Below are 20,602 nucleotides of genomic sequence, written 5' to 3' on the forward strand. Positions count from 1 at the left end.
AGTTTATAGGGAGATGTCAAAGATAAAAAGACTTGTATTTATATAGCGCTTTTCATGATCAGACATCGCAAAGCTCTTTACAGCCAATTAAATACTTTTTGAAGTACAATCACTTGTAATGCAGGAAACACAGCAGACAATATGTGCACAGCCAGCTCCCACAAACAGCATTGCGATAATGACCAGATCATCTTTCCTTGCCATGTTGATTGAGGGCTAAATATTGGCCAGGACACCGGAAATAACACCCGTGCTCTTTTCCAAAAACGTACCACGGGATCTTTCACATCCGCTTGAGCAGGCAGATGGGGCCTCAATTTAATGTCTAATCTGAAAGAGGGCAGCTCTGACAGTGCAGCTCTCTCTCAGTGCTGCACTGGAGTATCGGCTGGAAAATAGCTCAAAACCACAGAAGTGTCATTCATAGACAGAGTGGGGTGGGGGGAGGTGTGGACTCCTGTCCCCTTCCCTTACCTTCCTTCTTCCAACCCCTTTCCCTCACATCCCCTACCTGTCAGTTTTCTGCCATCACATCTATTTGGGTATCAGTATCTTCTGCAATCCAGTCTGTCTCTGAGGCTGAGGCAAAACTGGTGTAACATCCACAAAGAGACGAGTGGAAGTGTATTTGAAGTTCAGAGGAGAGGAAGGTGTTTGCAGGAGCAGGATGGTTTAAATCAATGATTATTAAAATATGGTCAGTCCAGCAACACCAACTAGTTGACTACATTAGCCCATGGCAGACAGGAGCTACTCCAGTACTAATTTAAAATCATCAGTTATGGGTAACTCTCACTCACAGAAACAAACAGAAAATGTTTAACAAGGATTTTGATGCCAGTGCGGTCAGCATTGCTGCTTCACGGTATCAGAGACCCAGGTTTAATTCCAGCCTTGGGTGACTGTGTGGAGCTTGCACGTTCTCCCCATGTCTGCATGGGTTTCCTCCCGGTGCCCTGGTTTGCTCCCACAGTCCAAAAATGTGCAGGTTAGGTGGATTGGCCATGGAGATTAGGTGAGGTTATAAGGATAGGCAGGGAGTGGACTGAGGTAGGGTGCTCTTTCAGAGAGTTGGTGCAGACTCGATGGGAAAAACTGCCGCCTCTGCACTTTAGGGATTCTATGATTAATGATTTACAATTTGCCTTGTTCAACTGAATTCTAAGTCTCACAACGAACATTGTGCTGCTCTGGGAAGTAGCACAGTACCTAAAAGATCTTCTTTATATTAACTGGGCAGCAAACAGGCACATAGAATAGGGAGGAATTAGTGGATTAATGGATTGTGCCACGGAGTGTAGGAGCAAGATAGTATCTCCTGTGAAAAATTATGGTGTGGTAGAGAGCAAAGGCCTGACACAGCCTCCTCTCCCAGAGAAAGGGAAAATAAATCACCTACAACAGTCTCTCTCACACCAGCAGTGCTCTGCGGAGCTTGGCCATTAGCAGAATTTAGCAGTAAACCAGTTCACGGTTGAGATCTGGAAAAAGTCAAAACCTGGGGATAAAATGTATTAAAAAACCATAAGCAGAGGTACATATAAATGCCCTGTTTTGCAATTTTCTGATGCACCCTACTTACAAGTTATTTCCTAATGCAGTGGTTTTCTCAGCTCCAAGATATCTCATAAGCTCCTCGTCTGAATGCTCGTCCCCCACAATCGTGGGCCCAGTTTCCTGTAAAAGAGATACCCTGATTACTTATTAAACATTTTGGGACCTGGTTCATTTTCTCTCATCTCGCCAAGATTTCAGCCACGTTCAACTATGGGTGTAGCTTATACTGGTCAACCTACAAACCAAAACACAACCTCGCCCCTCCACAGTGCAAAATGTTTCAGACAGTTGCACTGGCAACCACATCTCTATGTAAAGCAAACAATCCAGATGCTCCCATCCCTACACTTTGGCAGCTGACAGTCATATTTCAACATCCCTATACTGTGCCAGTGACACCTAGGTGTCCAACCATTACAGTGCAATAAGTAGGGGGACATAAAGTCGTCATTACCAAAGAATGTAATGAGAAGTTAGGAGATTCTTTTTTAAATTCTATTCGGATATCCCAATTCCCAACCAGAGACAGTGATGGAAGCAGAACTCCAAAGCGCTTTCAAAAGAGAAGTGACAAATATAAAAAAGAATTGGGCAAGGGCAGAGAAAGGGAACTAAATGGACAGCTGGCAAAGGCAAAGAAGGCTGAATGGCCTCCTTCTGTGCCTAAAAGTCTAGAATTCTACATGCTTCTCCTACAATCAGATACACAACAGATGAATAACACTTGGATGGGAGTGGATCAGTTGTCCTCTGTGGTGTCGAGAGAGTGGTTTCACTCATGCTGAGGATTGTGGGTAAACCCTGCTTCCATTTGAGGAAGAGTAATAGATTTACCATATCCTCATGGATCCAGCGAGGCATAATTTTGCCTTTGGATGTGTCAGGCTTCTGTTTACAACCTGACTTCCTCCTGAGTGAGGGGTGGAAGTCCCGCCTACAGCGACTGAACGCTCATTTGAGCAGGAAACAACTGCAGGGTACTCGGAGTTGAAGGGGATGTGTTCCCTACTGACCCTACAGATAGAGGGAAGCAAGATACCACCATCCCAACAATACAGGCCACACAAACGTGCAGTAACTAACACTCCCGCAGGTGCACACAGATCCACAGGAACACAGGGCATACATTAAATGGTACAAAGGATTTTCACCTGGTTGTTTCATGCCTGATCTACAGATAACCAATCAACTAAACCATGGGTGCTCCAACACGGAACACCGTGCAATAGGAATCAACCCAATTATCAAATCAAACATTTATTTTATTCTTGCTTGGGATGAGTGCCATTTGCTGCCATTCTTAATTGCTGTTCAGAAGGTGGTCATATGCCACCTTCTTCAACTGCTGAGACCTCTATGTTGTAGATACAGCGACAGTGTTGTCAGGGAGTTCCAGGTTTGTGACCCAGTAACAGTGACAGAACAGCAATATAGTTCCAAGTAAAAGCAAAATGCTGTAGATGCTAGATATTTGAAATAAAAACAGGAAAATGCTTAATGTTTCAAGTCCATACCACCCTTATACAGGACTGAAGAGTGGAAATGTTATGAATAATATAGTTGGAGAGGCAGGTGGAGCAGAATAGAAGTACAGGGATAGGTTGAAGCAAAGGAGAGATTGACAAAGGTGTCATGGACATAAGACAGAGGGTGTTAATGGTGCCATTGAGGGCTGGAGAGTGCAGATAGTGGCAAAAGGTAAGATAGCAAAATGTGTTAATAGCAAAACAAAGGTCAGTCCTCATAGGGAGCAAAACTGTACAAGGCATAGGTGGCCATGTGGGGGAGGGGTGGGTGAGATTGTGTTGGGGCAAGTCAAGGGAACCGAAAATCAAAATGGTGGGGTGGGGTCATCATGATGGAGGGGAAGGTTCTAAATAAGGCTGGTGGATGGTGTATATTTGGAGGGGAATATTCAGATGCTGGTGTTCCCATGCATCCAATGCCCTTAGCCTTTCAGGAGGTCGTTTGCTGGTTTGGAAGGATCATTGTTGAGTTGGTGAAACGCATCTCTGGGACTTCAGCAGGTGGTGAGGTAACCAACGAAAACATACTTGACCTCATCCTCACCAATCTGCCTGCTACAGGTGCATCAGTCCATGACAGTATTGGTAGAAGTGACTACCTTACAGTCTTTGTGGAGACAAAGTCATGTCTTCACATAGAGGGTGCCCTCCATTGTGTTGTTTGGCACTACCACTACTACTTGTGTTAAATGGGATTGACTTCAAACAGATCTAGCAACTCAAGACTGGACATCCATGAGACGATGTGGGCCATCAGCAGCAGAATTGTATTCAATCACAATCTGCAACCTCATGGGCTGGCATATCACCCACTCTACCATTACCACCAAGCCAGGTGATCAACCCTGGTTCAATGAAGAGTGCAGGAGAGCATGCCAGGAGCAACATCAGGCATACTGAAAAATGAGGTATCGACTTGGTGAAGCTACAACACAGGACTACTTATGTGCCAAACAGCATAAGCAGCAAGTAAAAGACAAAGCTAAGCTATTGCACAACGAACGCATCAGATCTAAGCTCTGTAGTCCTGCCACATCCATGAATGGCGGTGGACATTTAAACTCACTGGAGGACGAGGCTCCACAAATATCCCCATCCTCAATGATGGAGGAGCCCAGCACGTATGTGCAAAAGACAAGACTGAGGCATTCGCAACAATCTTCAGCCAGAAGTGCCAAGTGGATGACCCATCTCGATCTCCTCCGGTGGTCCCCAGCATCACAGATGTCAGTCTTCAGCCAATATGATTCACTCCACGTGATATCAATAAACAGCTGAAGGCACTGGAAGGCAAAGAGTATGGGCCCTGACAATATTCCGGCAATAGTACTGAGGACTTGTGCCCCAGAACTTGCCGCACCCCTAGCCAAGCTGTTCCAGTACAGCTACAACATTGGCATCTACCCAGCAATATGGAAAATTGCCCAGGTGTGTCCGCTACACAAGAAACAGGACAAATGCATCCCAGCCAATCACTGCCCTATCAGTCTACTCTCCATCATCAGCAAAGTGATGGAAGGAGTCATCAACAGTGATATCAAGCGGCACTTACTCAGCAATAACCTGTTCACATTTATCAAAAACTTACATGGAAGAATAAAGAGCGGTTATAACCTTGGGCGCGATTCAGTGGCCTCATTATGCGCTCGCTGAAAAATGAGATACACGCCGGGCACCAGTTTGCGATGCAACCAGCCCGCTCCCGTAGCCAAAATCAGGATCTCGCCATAGCGTGGCGAGAGGTAATAGCATGGCAATTATTGCCACTTGAGCCCCATTTCCATACAATTAATGAGAACGACCACATATCCAACGGCCTCCCGTCATTCAGCGGCCTCCCGAACCAGTGCTCATGCTGGCGCCTGTTGTGTTCTGTGATCTTGTCTCTGCAATTAATCTACAGAACCGCTGGTGACCTAATTAGAATGATGCTTTATTGACGTACACGTGGTAAAGTAACAATGAGAATGCTATACAGACCAAGTTACTGACTGAGTTTCCTGGAACTACCCTTATGTGCGACTGTCCTGGTGTACGCCGTACAATCTTCTGCTGAGAGCCAGATGTCACATGGCTGATGGCTGGCGTCACCTGCTGGTCGGAGGTCGCACTGACTGCATGTAATATTATTCACAGGCATATCACCACATCCTCCTTCCTTTGGAGATTATTCATTTCTATATACAAACATTAATCAGCATCTTTACACATTTGGTTTCTGTATTAACTATCTTCACTTGTGTCTATAAACATGATATGCCTGCTAGGTGTGTGTACCTTGTGCACAGCTCATTGTGCCTCCCTCATGGGATCACCCTGTTGATCACTTGGGCTGTTGCCAGCCTTTTAAAAAACTGGTTTGCGTGCAGGTCTCTCGCTTCGTATCCTTCTAACACGATGCTTTCTGAATGCATGTATCCTTGTAGGCCACATCTGTGTCACCAACATTTTCTTTTTTTGTTTCTTTACACGACGCTGTTTGCTGCTGAATCTTTGTATATTCTCTGTCTCTGGTCTGTCAGCCACAACAATATCTTCGCTCCTGGTTTAATCAGTGGGATGCTCTGCCTCTCCCACTCTCCTTCTCTTCCTCTTTTTAACTTTGATGAAGTGCAGAAGGAGGCCATTTGGCCTGCTTCTCTGTTTACGTTTAGCAACCCCTGTCTTACTGTGGGTCTGCACCATGTGTGCAGATGTGTACTGATCTTAGTCGGGATTTCTCACGTCAGCGTGCTTCCGACGGTCTTTGCATTCATGATCAAGTCTGTGCCCCCAACTGGTGATTGTAGAACCTTGTAATCCGGTGCCTGGGTGGAAACAACATCTATCACATCAGATGCTGTCCCTTCCTGGCTTGTTGGAACATCTTTTGATGGCTCCTCCTCACTGGAAATTATGGTACAAACGTTCTGTTGCCCTGAAGATTCAGGCGATGGGTCATCCTGTTCTTGCACTAGTATGTATGTGTGATCCATCGAGCTATATAATGACATAGTCGTCAGCTCCTCTAACTCATCTTACACCGGAGTAACCTCGAGCAGCAAGGAGTCGATTACCGGAATCATTTCAGAGGCCTGAGACGGTTCACCATGTGCCTCTGGAGCCAGCTTCTTCACCGTTGGTTTTATGTCCAGTGATATCACCTCATCACGCCCTCGAAACCATCTTACCAGCATTTTATCATCGCCCTCCGCTGACTCACTCTCAGAGTCATCATTTTCACATTTTTTGTATGTGTCCTCATAGTCCTCATCCTCGGAGTTAATATCATTGTACTCCATCATCAATATCCTCGTACTCATCATTATTATCTTCCAAGGGCAGCACGGTAGCATAGTGGTTCGCATAGTTGCTTCACAGCTCTAGGGTCCCAGGTTCGATTCCCGGCTGGGTCACTGTCTGTGCGGAGTCTGCACGTTCTCCCCGTGTCTGCGTAGGTTTCCTCTGGGTACTCCGGTTTCCTCCCACAGTCCAAAGATGTGCAGGTTAGGTGGATTGGCCATGCTAAATTGCTCTTAGTGTCCAAAAAGGTTAAGTGGGGGTTAGAGGGTTACGGGGCTAGGGTACATGCGTGGGCTTGAGTAGGGTGCACTTTGTAAGGGCCGCTGCAGACTCGATGGGCCGAATGGCCTCCTTCTGCACTGTGAATTCTATGATTCTATGATGAAGTATTACACTGCTCACAGAAGTGTGTGTTCATGCAGGAATTGACGTATTTTCAAATCAGTAGTGAGTCTTGCCGTGGAACTTCCACCTAACACTCCACGTTTCGGAACCTCAGAGGGAGTGAAGAAATTGTAATAAAAGAGTTATTTAGCACAGTTGTCATGACTGATTTCTGAGTAGGCCGACCCTCATGCGACTGCTTCAGTCTAATAGTTTTCATTGTGACATTTCTTTCATTCTTCCAGTTGATGTGGCAGCCCGTGCACCCCGTAATTATAAATACGAAGACGCCTGCCCCATTAGGGCACGACTAAACATGGCATGTTTTTCCGAGCACTTCATTCGTGAAGTACTCTTTGATTCAAACTGGAACTCCAGAATGAAGCCCACTGGCTATCTGGGATCCGGAAAGTTTACTGCAAAGTCCTGTAGATGCTGTGAAATGGGCTCATCATGCTCCTGTATCATACGTCTGAGTATATTCTCATTCTTGAAGACAGATAACCAGGACTCTTGCTGCGTCCTTCGGATTCTCCATTTCTGTCCCTGGTTGATCTTTTTCCACTTTCACTATCACTCGTAGCTCATCGGATAATTTTGCCACTGTATCTGATTGCGAATTGCCTTAATGTTTTGTCGGTTCCCTGACTGGAACATACAACCTCAGGTCTCACATGCATCCGCCCCTAGGATGGATTCATGTTTCGTGTCCACAATGGAGAAAGGTACGCTGTGTCTTCTGTTTTGTACCCCAGCTTCTAGGACACACATCCCCAACGTCTCAAACTCATTCCCACTGTAGTCAACCGGCATTTTAGGTCAGGTTATGACTTTCGGCGGCACTTGCAGGCCGTGTAGATCACCCAAACTGAGGAGGTTTGCCTTAGCTTCTGTGTCAAGTTTGCATGTTATCAGTGTGTTGTTTACTATCACTAGAATAGTCCATCAGCATCAGCTGGATCGGAACCGTCGTTCCTAAAACGTCATCAAAACTTCTTTCTCTTTTGTCTTCGGACGCATTGTGTCTTTGGTTGAGGTTAGATCCACAAAAAATAATTCATCAAGGGTCATCTCATTAACTGCATTGATCAACTCCATCTGGTCCATTATAGGACGTGAAAAACCACAGTTTCACAAAATAGCATACATGGCCACATCTGGAACATACTTTTCCAAAGGCTGGACATTGCCGTGGGCCATGTCGGTTGCCACATTTCTGGCACAAGAAGACGGCTCCTGTTAGTCACCCGCACTGAGGCCATGTTTCTTATTGACCTGCGTAACAGTGCTAATAGCCCTGGCATCTTCCTCCATGTTGGTGCCAAAATGTTTCAAGCTGAGTGTGCTGATTTGCTGTGCAGCTAACTCACTCGCATGGAAAATCTTGATTGTTTGTTCCAATATCAAGTCTTCTTCCCACAGCAATCTCTCATGGAACTTGTCATTTGATACACCAAATAGAATTTGGTCGCAGATCACTGAAGATTTCAGACTATTGAAATTGCAGGATTGGGCCTTCAGTCTATTAAGTCTACCCACAAATTTACAATGTGACAAAGCATTCTGGCTCCCAGTATACACTTCCACTTATAGTCAGTTAGTCTCATGAAACAGGCGAAAAAAGATTTTAAAAACTAGGCCACTGCAGGGAAACATTAATAAAGGCGAGGGAAGACTGATGAGTGAACAAAAGGAGACATTTATTTATAAGAACAACTATTTACAAGGGGCCCCATTATACCTCATCTCTCTGTGTGTTGGTCAGTTCCTGACTGACCGACCGTTTGTACAACATGGTTATCAGCCCCGCAGGTAAAAAGGGAGCTCATACTCAAGCCACACGAGGAAAACAACTGATCACACCCAGTGTGTCCTGTGCAGGTTATTACAGAAAACAATTCTGGGAAATTCTCATTCGTCCCCACAAGCCAATCCAAATGAATTCCAGGCAACCACTGTGACCATGAGGTACATGCCATCTCACCTACTGTATAGAGAAATATTCGCCATCGCTTGGCCATGCTAACTGCTTTTTGAGATGTTGCAAATTAGCCAGGAATTTGTATCACGTGCCATGTGAAAAGTGAAACCTTACCTGACAAGAAACCTAGTCCTGTGCTTTACATATTTTATTCACATGACTCCCTTCTACCCTCTAACCTGTCTAGTTTAAATGGACTATCAGCATAGATAATAGAAAATGCTGAAAATACTGGAAATAGATCTTGCAACATCTGTGAAGAGAGAAACAGAGTTAACATTTCAGGTCTGTGATCTTTCATCATGGGCTGCATTTCCTATATTGCCACACTTCAAAAGCATTTCATAGGCTGCAAAGCATTTTGGGATGTCCGATGGATGTGAAAAAGAAAATCTTGCATTTATATAAACACTTTAAAAAAATTGAAATCCCAGTAACTGCCTCAGTTAAAAAAGAACTTGCATTGATATAGCACCTTTCACAACCTCAGGATGTCCAAAAGTGCTTTACAGCTAATAAATTAATTTCTGAAGCGTAGTTAGTCTCGGCAGAAACGTACAGCCAATTTGCACACACAAAGGTCCCACATACAACAATGGCTTAATGACCAAATAAAAAGGGAAAATGCTGAAAATACTCAGCGAGCCAGGCAGTGTTTGTGGAGAATGAAAGAGTTAACGTTTCATCATGAACCTGAAATGGTAGCTGTTTCTCTCTCCAAATTTCTGCCTGATCTGTTGAGTTAGCACTTCCAGTTTTTATTTAAATTTTCCAGCATCCACAGTATTTTGCTTTTGACCGGATAATCTGTTTTAACAATATTGGTTGATTGTCTATTAGCCTGGACAATGGGAAGAATTTCCCCACGCTGTCCTGGGATCTTTCACATCCACCTCGTAGGACTTTGGTTAAGTGTCTCATCGACAAGATAACAGTGCATTACTCCCTGGATACTGCATTGGAGGGTCAGCCTCACTTGTGTGTTCAAATGTAACTTTCATCCTTAAGTCAGAGGTGAGAGTGCCATCACTGACCAAAGGCTGAAACTCAACAAATATTAGCTCAGATCTAATATTTCCATGGGCAAAATATCAAATGGATTAGCTTCAAAGTAAAGTGTGTCAGCGACTTTATTGTAGTTTCTAAAGCACACATGAAGCAGCCACTCCGCTTTACCTGAAGAGATATTCATCCATTTCCATATTTCTAGTCCGTCATGCCCAAGAGCGTATTATTTATGCTCCAGCCTGGATTCTGTCAACCTATTCAAACATTCATTCTGAATCCTGTCCTCATTCAACTACCTCAGTGGTCACTGGACAGTAACCGATGGTAGGAAGTCTTTCCGATGTTTCCCTTCGTGTTGCAGGGGCACCGAGACCAACCGCTGAAATCAGAGAACTTGATGCAGACTAGAAACTGGAACTGGGACGATCCTGCTGTTTGTAGCTTATTGGATATCAAGCTTCAAACATAATCTCAATGAATGTTTCATCATGCAGTGGAGGAAAGAGACTTTTTAAGGGATATTACCATCACAGGGAGTAGGCACTTCATGTCATAAAAAGTAACATATTTACTGATGCACCATCAATTGGACTCGAGTCGTAGTGAAGTTCCAAACAACAGGCTTTAATACGCTAGATGTGAGCCCGGCAGTGGTCGTACAGAGAAAGGCCGACTGCCAGCCGGTACGAGTTCTTATACCCCGCCTTGTAGGCGGAGCTATCAACCTCTCAGCCAATCGGTGGGGAGTCACATGACTAGTCACAGCCAATTGGCGGAGAGGCACATGACTTGCCTGGGGCAATGGGCAGCGAGACTGCTGTACCAATGGCAGCTTGGTTCTAAGGTAATATGATCTCCCTAGTCATACTACCACATTCACCCCTTGTTGTGAAAGAAGCGGGGGGGAGTGGGAAGGAGTGGGGGGGGGGGGGGTGTCCCATAAGACTGGTAGTATGACTAGAGACCTTCTCAAGTAGCACCGAGGTAACTACGGCTGCCCACTGCCCTGCGACGAACGTGTAAGAAAAACCAACATACTATATACAGTGTACAAGAGAGAAAAAAACAACAATAACCGTAATAATAATAAAAAAACACAGGCAAGGAACATATGCAGAACTTAAAAGTCCATAAGGTCGATCAAATTGGCTCGATCCCAGAACGATACAAGATATCGTAGTTGTACGTGGACAACTTGATCCGCCACCGCAAGATCTTGTCGTTCTTGATCTTGCCCCTCTGTGCATTATCGAACATGAAGGCTACTGACCGTTGGTCTGTGAGGAGGGTAAACCTCCTGCTGGCCAGATAGTACCTCCAATGTCGCACAGCTTCGACAATGGCCTGTGCCTCCTTTTCCACCGAGGAATGGCGGAGTTCAGAAGCGTGGAGGGTCCGGGAGAAAAAGGCCACGGGTCTACCCGCCAGAGCTACAACGGACGCATCGCTCTCGACTTGGAATGGGTGGGACTCGTTGATAGCGCGCATCGTGGCCGTTGCAATGTCTGCTTTGATGCGGCTAAAGGCCTGGCGGGCCTCCATGGACAGGGGAAACGTGTTGGACTGGATGAGGGGGCGGGCTTTGTCGGCGTAGTTAGGGACACACTGGGCATAATAGGAAAAGCCCAGACAGCGTTTGAGGGAGTTGGGGAGGGGGAGCTCCATTAGGGGGTGCGTGCGTTCAGGGTCGGGGCCTATCACTCCGTTACGCGCTACGTAGCCGAGGATGGCTAGACGGTCGATGCTGAACACGCACTTATCGTTATTATAAGTGAGGTTGAGGAGTTTTGCGGTACGGAGGAATTTTCGGAGGTTGGTGTCGTGGTCCTGCTGGTCGTGGCCGCAGATGGTGACATTGTCGAGATACGGGAAGGTGGCTCGTAAATCGTATTTGGTCAACCATTCGGTCCATCTCTCTTTGGAAGACCGAGACCCCATTTGTGACACCGAATGGAACCCTTAGAAAGTGGTAGAGTCGCCCATCCGCTTCGAACGCAGTGTACTTTCGGTCACTCGCGCGGATGGGGAGCTGGTGTTAGGCGGACTTAAGGTCCACCGTGGAGAAAACTTTGTACTGCGCGATCCTGTTAACCAGGGCGGAGATACGGGGGAGAGGATACGCATCCAGCTGCGTAAACCTGTTGATGGTCTGACTGTAGTCAATGACCATCCGGTTTTTCTCCCCAGTCTTAACCACCAGCACTTGTGCTCGCCAGGGACTGTTGCTAGCCTCTACGACCCTTTCCTTCAGAAGCCTTTGGACCTCGGACCTGATGAAGATCCGGTCCTGGGCACTGTACCGTCTGCTCCTGGTGGCGACGGGTTTGCAATCCGGGGTGAGGTTTGCAAACAGGGAAGGGGGGGGGGGGCGACCTTGAGGGACACGAGGGTGCAGACAGTAAGGGGGGGGGGGGGGCGGGGGGCGGAATAGGGCCGCCAAATTTAAAAGTTAAGCTCAGCAGGTTGCACTGAAAATCCAGTCCGAGAAGTGCCGGTGCACAGAGGCGGGGAAGGATGATGAGGAAATTGTAGTTTTTAAAAACGCTCCCCGGACCGTGAGGTCCGCCACGCAGCACCCGGTGATTTGGACTGAGTGCGAACCAGATGCCAGAGCGATTTTGTGCTTTACTGGATGCACGGGGAGCGTGCAGCGTCTTCCCGTGTCGGGGTGGATGAAGCTCTCCGTGCTCCCGGAGTCGAATAGGCAGCTCGTCTCGCGACCATTGAGGTGGATCTGTGTGGTCGCCGTGGAAAGCGTGCGGGGCCGTGATTGATCCAGCGTCACCGAGGCGAGTCGTGGCAGGAACTCGTGGCAGGATGTCGTCATCCAATACGGAGTAATCGCTTGCGGGGTCCTCCGTGCCGATCCAAGATGGCGGCGTCCGTCGGCCGAACGTGGTGGGGGATGAGCAAGATGGCGGCGCCCGGGGGTCGCATGTGGAGTCAGGGACCCAAAATGGTGGCGCCCGCGGGCCGCACGTGACATCGGGGGCCAAGGTGGCGGCGTCTGTGAATCACTCGTGGTGGTGGGAGGTGGAGGCAGTGAGGTCCACACGGGGCCCTAGAGGAGTGCGGGGGGGGACCCGCGGTCGCTGTCCGGGACTATAGCGACTGACTTGGAGAGACAGACGGCCGCAAAGTGGCCCTTTTTACCGCAGTTCTTGCAGACTGCAGTGCGGGCCGGGCAGCGTGGGCGCTTGGCCTGACCGCAGAAATAGCAGCGGGGGCCCGTGGCCTTATCGGGGCGTCCTGTGGCGCAGGTCTGGGGGTCCGAGTCAGCGGGGGTGAGGGGGGTTGTGTGCCACGCTGCCCAAGGGGCCGTCATGCGGCCGGGGGGCATACGCACGCGCGTTGCGGTCAGCGACCTCCAAGGAGGATGTGAGGGTCCGTGCCTCAGTGAGGCTTAGAGTGTCTTTTTCTAAAAGTCTCTGACGTATTTGCGGGAAGGTACAATTCCTCCCCAGGACAATGAGGGCCCGATAGAATTCGTCGAGAGACTCACCGGGGAATTGTTGCCTTGTTGCCAGGAGATGCCGTGCGTAGACCTGGTTTACTGGCCTGATGAAATGTCCTTTTAGTAGATCCATAGCGACATCATAGTCCAGTTCGTCCTCTGTCACTGAGTAAATGGCGGTGCCCACGCACGAGTGGAGGATGTGGAGTTTCTGCTCCTTTGTTAGTCGATTTTCTGCAGTAGTGAGGTAGCTGTTGAAGCACGCGTTTGCAGCATGTGGGCTGATTCAGACGCATTCTGGCTTGATCCGTAGTTCCATTTTCAAAGTCTAGCATATTAAATTGATGCACCATCAATTGGACTCGAGTCGTAGTGAAGTTCCAAACAACAGGCTTTAATAAGCTAGATGTGAGCCCAGCAGTGGTCATACAGAGAAAGGCCGACTGCCAGCCGGTACGAGTTCTTATACCCCACCTTGTAGGCGGAGCTACCAACCTCTCAGCCAATCGGCGGGGAGTCACATGACTAGCCACAGCCAATTGGCAGAGAGGCACATGACTTGCCTGGGTCAATGGGCAGCGAGACTGCTGTACCAATGGCAGCTTGGTTCTAAGGTAATATGATCTCCCTACTCATACTACCACATTTATATTGCAGCTTTAACACAAGGCACTTCAAGAAGCATTGTAAAACAAACTATGACACCGAGCTACATTAGAAGATAAACTTGATCAAAAGATGTAGGTTTAAAGATTGTCTTAAAGGAGGAAAGTGTGGTGCAGAGGGGGTGTTTGGAGAGAATTCCAAGGCCGAGGGCTGAGGCAACCGAAGATGTTGCCAACAACAATGCAGCAATTAAGACTGGCAATGCAAGAGAAACTAGAATTAGAGGAGCATAAAGATATCACAGAGTTGTACAGCTGGAAGAGATTTAGAAAGATAGGGAACGGTGAGGCCATGGAGGGTTCTGAAAAAACTGGATGAGAGTTTTAAAATCAAGATGGTGCTTCACTGGGAGACAACGTAAATCAGCGAGAACAGGGCTGATAGGGGATCAGTACTTGGTGCGAGTTAAGACACAGGCAGTAGAGTTTTGGATGACCTCAAGTTTATGGAGGGTAGAATGTGAGAGACCAGAGAGGAGTACTTTGGAAGTAAGGTAACAAAGCAGCTAAGGTAGTCAAGAGATAGCAACGGATTGAATGAGGGTTCAGCAGCACATGAGTCATAGAAAACATAGAAACCTTACAGTGCAGTAGGAAGCCATTCAGCCCATCAGGTCTGCATCAACCCTCTGAAAGAGCACCCCTACCCAAGCCCCTGTCCTATCCACAACTTCACCTAACCCGCACATTCTTGTACACCAAGGTCAATTTAGCATGGTCAATCCATCTAACCTGCACATCTTTTTGGACTGTGGGAGGAAACCGGAGCACCCGGAGGGAGCCCATGCAGATACGGAGAATGTGCAAACTCCATACAGTCACCCAAGGCCAGAATTGAACCCGGGTCCTTGGCACGGTGAGGCAGCAGTGCCAACCACTGTGCCGTGTTGGAAGTCTAACGATGTTGTGAAGCTGGAAATAAATGGTCTCAGGATAATATGAATACAGGAGAGGTTTAATAATTCAAATTATTAAGGGTTTTGATAGATCAGGTAGAGATAAACTATTTCTGCTGGCTGAAGTGTCAGTAACCAGAGGATAGAGATTTAAGATATTTGGCCCAGAAAAAGCCTAAGGGAGATGAAGAGAATTTTTTTAATGTATCCAAGTGGTTACAATCTAGAATTGCGCTACGAGAAAGGAGAATGGGAGCAGATTCATCAGTAACTTTGGAGAATTGGCTAAATATTATTAAATAGAGAAATTTTCTGGGGAATGGAGAAAAATCAAAGAGTGGTATTACATAGTGGCTTTTTCAAAGAATTATTATAGACACAATGGATCAAATAGATTCCTTCTGCACTGTGTGATTCTATAATTACCATCAAAGTTCATTCATACCAACCACAGCATAAACTTACATTATGGGTGCGATTCTCCGGCCTCGTTGGGCTCTTGCTCAAGTGTAATGAGGCCGGTGAATAGCGAGAGGCCAAAAATGAGATCTGCGCCAGGCAGAAAACAGTTTGCGATGCAACCGGTCCGTTCCCATGTGCAAAATAAGGTCTCGCCGTAGCATAGCGAAAAACCAATGATTACTACTTAAGCCCTATTTCCATATAATTAATGTGAGCCACCCCATATCCAACGGCCTCCCATCATTCAACGGCCTCCCCAGCAAGTGCTCACACTGGTGCAGATTAGTACTCCTTTTGAAAAATGTGATCCTGGCGGATAGGCTACTGCAGGGAGCTTAGTGGCCAGGTTTGTTCAAAGGCAAAGAGCCCTGGGGTGTTGGGCTTGCCACCCCATTGCTCGGTGGGGGGGGGGGGGGGCGGGGACCCTTGGCTGGGGTTGGGAGCCCTCCGCTGGGGTGGGCCACCATGTTTGGGGGGGGGGGGGGGGGGGGACCGTGCACTGTGGGGTGAAACCACATGCCAACTCCTGGATCGTGTGTACTCATTCCGGGGGCAACCCCTGTCCTTGCCTGTCTGCCCCAACGACCACCCATAACCCCCACCGACTGCTAATTCCTCTGGCTGCGCGGCTGAAGGCTATCGCTAATAAGGAATTGGCAATCGTGGTTAAGTGAGCACTTCACATATGCCAAGTGGGTTGCCATGGGTGGGCGGGCCATATAGCATGTGGGAGTCATTGCCTAGCACCCCAATCAGACTGTGATGCATGGACAGTGTGCTTGACACTGCGGGAGGCAACAACACACGTGCAACATCCAAACACCCAGGAGATGGGACACTACTCCGGGGACATGTCCACGCCTGGAGGGTGGGTGAGCGCAATGGGAGAGGGAGTGCAGGAGCTGCCTGGAGAGATGGGCAAAGGGTCCGGGTGTCAGCCCGTATTGTGGAAGTGACAGAGGCATCATAATGGTTTTGCAAAAAGGTGTTGTATAACACCCAATTGTGCCGCCCCCCCCCCCACTACCTGCCATCGCCTCCCTATCCCTACCTACCACCGCCTTGCCCCGCCCCACTGTTCTACATCACGGACCCTCAACATGCTTTGCCCTCCTAGATCGGCCACCACGTCTTGGTGTTTCCCCAGGACACACATCTGAGGTGGAGGCAGCCTGCTACTTACCCAGTCTCATGGCCTTTGATGACCCCAGCGTGCATCCTCTGGGGGCTCTAGGGCCAGAGCGCCCTGGCTCACTTGCCGGCGGCACATGCACAGCCGTGCTGCCCTGTCCGGTGTGCTGACTGCGGGATGCGACCTTATTAGTGGGGTGGAACGCGGGGGAACTGGTGGCCAACATCCCCAATCCATGGGATGGGTCCAGCTTGGCAACCCTCCTCCCGATTGGTGCCCAAAGGGCCCTGGGGCCACCATGGGATGAAGGGACAGCTGGTTCGAGCCCCGGCTGCCACTGCATCATCTGGCTCTGCCAGCCCTGGCAGTTCCCCATGGTCTGCACCATTGTGTTGACACCCTCAGCGATGCTGCTCAGTTACTGGGCCATGCTCTGCAGCATCTCAGTCATGCCCACCTCTGACTGGGTCAAGCTCCGCAGTGCCTCGGCCATGTCCATCTGAGAGCGGGACGTGTGCAGCAGAACCTCACTTTTTCACATTCCCCACCGAGTTGGACATCCGACCGAGACCCTCAGCCATGACCGTCACCGACTGCATTACGCCTTGGACAACTTCACTCATGGTGCCGACATTGTGCACCAGGCTCTCCACTGCAGTCGTCACCCATGCAGTGTTGGCCTCGGTGCCACGCATTGCAGACGCAATCTCCTGCGCCCCTAGCCTCTGGGACTCCTCCCAGCGGCTATGGATCTGCTGGAGTGACGCTCAAATCTCTATCTGAATGTCCCAGTTGCTCCCTATCGTTTTCCATCAGCTCCGGGTACCTCTGTACCATATACTCAGCAAAAGGCTTGGACCCAGCTGGGTCATGGGATCCAGCAGGCCTCCGATTGCTGTCTCGCCTGGGGGTTCCTGCCTCCAGCTGATGTACACCATCAGCGATGTGGTGCTCACCAGATTGTGCCCCAGAAGCCTCACCACTAACATGCCGCCCCCCCCCCCCCCCCCTCCCCCTGGAGGTGTGTGTATCTGCGCTGGTGGGAGGTGGGAATAATAGGTGTGCTGCGACTACATCCTCGGAGTCATGAGAGAGGGCCGCCGGGATGGGCCAGCACCGTTGGCTGCAGAACCTGCGGGAGAATGGTCATGTGGTCAGTGGGAAAGATGAATCAGTCGGTAAGTCACCTATTCATGTTTGACAGGTCCTCCGGGTGGAGCCCGGTGGTTCCTCACCTCTGCCTCCCAATGGCTGATTGATCTGTCCTCAGCCACCCCTAGCCACCCCCAGGACCCGCTCGTCGAAGGAGGTGAGGAGCCTTAAGTCCGCATCCCTCCACCAGTCTGGGCCCTCTCCCCACGATAATGGAAGAGCTTTTCCTGAGAAGACACAGAGAGGGCACATGCGTGGTTCACAGGGTGGGAGGGTGTGTGTGAGGGAGGGGGGGGGGAAAGAGTTGGGGCTGGATGCTCCCTTGCAGCTGCGGGGGGGGGGGGGCTTTGGTCTCTACTCGCTCGTGCTGCCCGGTGTACCTCGTTGACCTTTTTCCTGCACTGAAGGCCAATCCTCCTGGTCAGGCAGGCCAACAAGGGTCGATGCCACATTGGATTTGGTACTGGGTAACGAACCCGGCCAGGTGTTAGATTTAGATGTAGGTGAGCAGTTGGTACTGGGTAATGAACCCGGCCAGGTGTTAGATTTAGATGTAGGTGAGCAGTTGGTACTGGGTAATGAACCCGGCCAGGTGTTAGATTTAGATGTAGGTGAGCAGTTGGTACTGGGTAATGAACCCAGCCAGGTGTTAGATTTATATGTAGGTGAGCACTTTGGTGATAATGATCACAATTCGGTTATGTTTACTTTAGCGATGGGCAGGGATAGGTATATACCGCAAGGCAAGAATTATAGCTAGGGGAAAGGCAATTATGATGCTATTCGGCAAGATTTAGGATGTATAGGATGGGGAAAGAAACTGCAGGGGATGGGTACAATCGAAACGTGGAGCTTTTTCAAGGAACATCTACTGCGTGTCCTTGATAAGTATGTACCTGTCAGGCAGGGAGGAAGTTGTCGAGCAAGGGAACCGTGGTTTACTAAGGAAGTTGAAGCACTTGTCAAGAGGAAGAAGAAGGCTTATGTTAGGATGAGACATGAAGGCTCAGTTAGGGCACTTGAGAGTTACAAGTTAGCCAGGAAGGACCTAAAGGGAGAGTTAAGAAGAGCGAGGAGAGGACACGAAAAGTCGTTGGCGGATAGGATCAAGGAAAACCCTAAGGCTTTCTATAGGTATATCAGGAACAAAAGAATGACGAGAGTAAGATTAGGGCCAATCAAGGATAGTAGTGGAAAGTTGTGTGTGGAATCAGAGGAGATAGGGGAAGCGTTAAATGGATATTTTTCGTCAAAGACAATGTTGTCGAGGAGAATACTCAGGTACAGTCGACCAGGCTAGATGGAATTGAGGTTCAAAAGGAGGAGGTATTAGCAATTTTGGAAAGTGTAAAAATAGATAAGTCCCCTGGGCCAGATGGGATTTATCCTAGGATTCTCAGGGAAGCCAGGGAGGAGATTGCAGAGCCTTTGTCCTTGATCTTTATGGTCGTCTTTGTCGACAGGAATAGCGCCGGAAGACTGGAGAATAGCAAATGTTGTCCCCTTGTTCAAGAAGGGGAGTAGAGACAACCCTGGTAATTATAGACCTGTGAGCCTTACTTCGGTTGTGGGTAAAATGTTGGAAAAGATTATAAGAGATAGGGTTTATAATCATCTTGAAAAGAACAAGTTGATTAGCGATAGTCAACACGGTTTTGTGAAGGGTAGATCATGCCTCACAAACCTTATTGAGTTTTTTGAGAAGGTGACGAAACAGGTGGATCAGGGTAAAGCTGTTGATGTGGTGTATATGGATTTCAGTAAGGCGTTTGATAAGGTTCCCCACGGTAGGCTATTGCAGAAAATACGGAAATATGGGATTGAAGGTGATTTAGCGGTTTGGATCAGTAATTGGCTAGCTGAAAGAAGACAGAGGGTGGTGGTTGATGGCAAATGTTCATCCTGGAGTTCAGTTCCTAGTGGTGTACCGCAAGGATCTGTTTTGGGGCCACTGCTGTTTGTCATTTTTATAAATGACCTGGAAGAGGGTGTAGAAGGATGGGTTAGTAAATTTGCAGATGACACGAAGGTCGGTGGAGTTGTGGATAGTGCTGAAGGATGTTATGGGTTACAGAGGGACATAGATAAGCTGCAGAGCTGGGCTGAGAGGTGGCAGATGGAGTTTAATGCGGAAAAGTGTGAGGTGATTCACTTTGGAAGGAGTAACAGGAATGCAGAGTACTGGGCTAATGGCAAGATTCTTGGTAGTGTAGATGAACAGAGAGATCTCGGCATCCAGGTACATAAATCCCTGAAAGTTGCCAGCCAGGTTAATAGGGCTGATAAGAAGGCATATGGTGTGCTAGCCTTTATCAGTAGAGGGATTGAGTTTCGGAGCCACGAGGTCATGCTGCAGCTGTACAAAACTCTGGTGCGGCCGCACCTGGAGTACTGCGTGCAGTTCTGGTCACCACATTATAGGAAGGATGTGGAAGCTTTGGAAAGGGTTCAGAGGAGATTTACTAGGATGTTGCCTGGTATGGAGAGAAGGTCTTACGAGGAAAGGCTCAGGGACTTGAGGTTGTTTTCGTTAGAGAGGAGAAGGCAGAGAGGTCACTTAATAGAGATATACAAGATAGTCAAAGGGTTAGATAGGGTGGACAGTGAGAGTCTTTTTCCTCGGATGGTGATGACCAACACGAGGGACAGAGCTTTAAATTGAGGGGTGGTAGATATAGGACAGATGTCAGAGGCAGTTTCTTTACTCAGAGAGTAGCAGGGGTGTGGAACGCCCTGCCTGCAACAGTAGTAGACTCGCCAACTTTAAGGGCATTTAAGTGGTCACTGGATAGACATATGGATGAAAATGGAATAGTGTAGGTCAGATAGGCTTCAGATGGTTTCACAGGTCGGTGCAACATCGAGGGCCAAAGGGCCCGTACTGCGCTGTAATGTTCTATGTTCAAACTCCCCCAGCTGACAGCTGCCACCATCCCATTCCAGGCAGCACTGGCTGCCTTACAAGATAAAGAAGCAGAATCAGGCCATTCAGCCCATCGAGTCTGCTCCCCCATTCTATCATGGCTGATATGTTCCTCAATGTTACCTACAATGCCACAGACCAAGAGCTGGATTGCAAAACCAGCCAGAACATCTCCTCCCT

At 48.5% G+C, this 20,602-nt stretch overlaps 1 protein-coding gene across 2 annotated transcripts in view; it reads right to left on the bottom strand.

Annotated features, from left to right (window-relative positions):
- gchfr (GTP cyclohydrolase I feedback regulator) overlaps positions 1 to 20,602 on the bottom strand; it is a 110,012-nt gene that overhangs the window by 10,715 nt on the left and 78,695 nt on the right. For both annotated transcript variants that reach the window (XM_038783508.1, XM_038783499.1), the window contains exon 2: positions 1,583 to 1,677. In XM_038783508.1, coding sequence (XP_038639436.1) covers positions 1,583 to 1,677 — 95 coding nt within the window. The remainder of the gene's footprint in view (positions 1 to 1,582; positions 1,678 to 20,602) is intronic.

The sequence above is a fragment of the Scyliorhinus canicula genome, chromosome 2 (assembly GCF_902713615.1).
Source record: "Scyliorhinus canicula chromosome 2, sScyCan1.1, whole genome shotgun sequence".
In the NCBI taxonomy this organism is placed as follows: domain Eukaryota; kingdom Metazoa; phylum Chordata; class Chondrichthyes; order Carcharhiniformes; family Scyliorhinidae; genus Scyliorhinus; species Scyliorhinus canicula.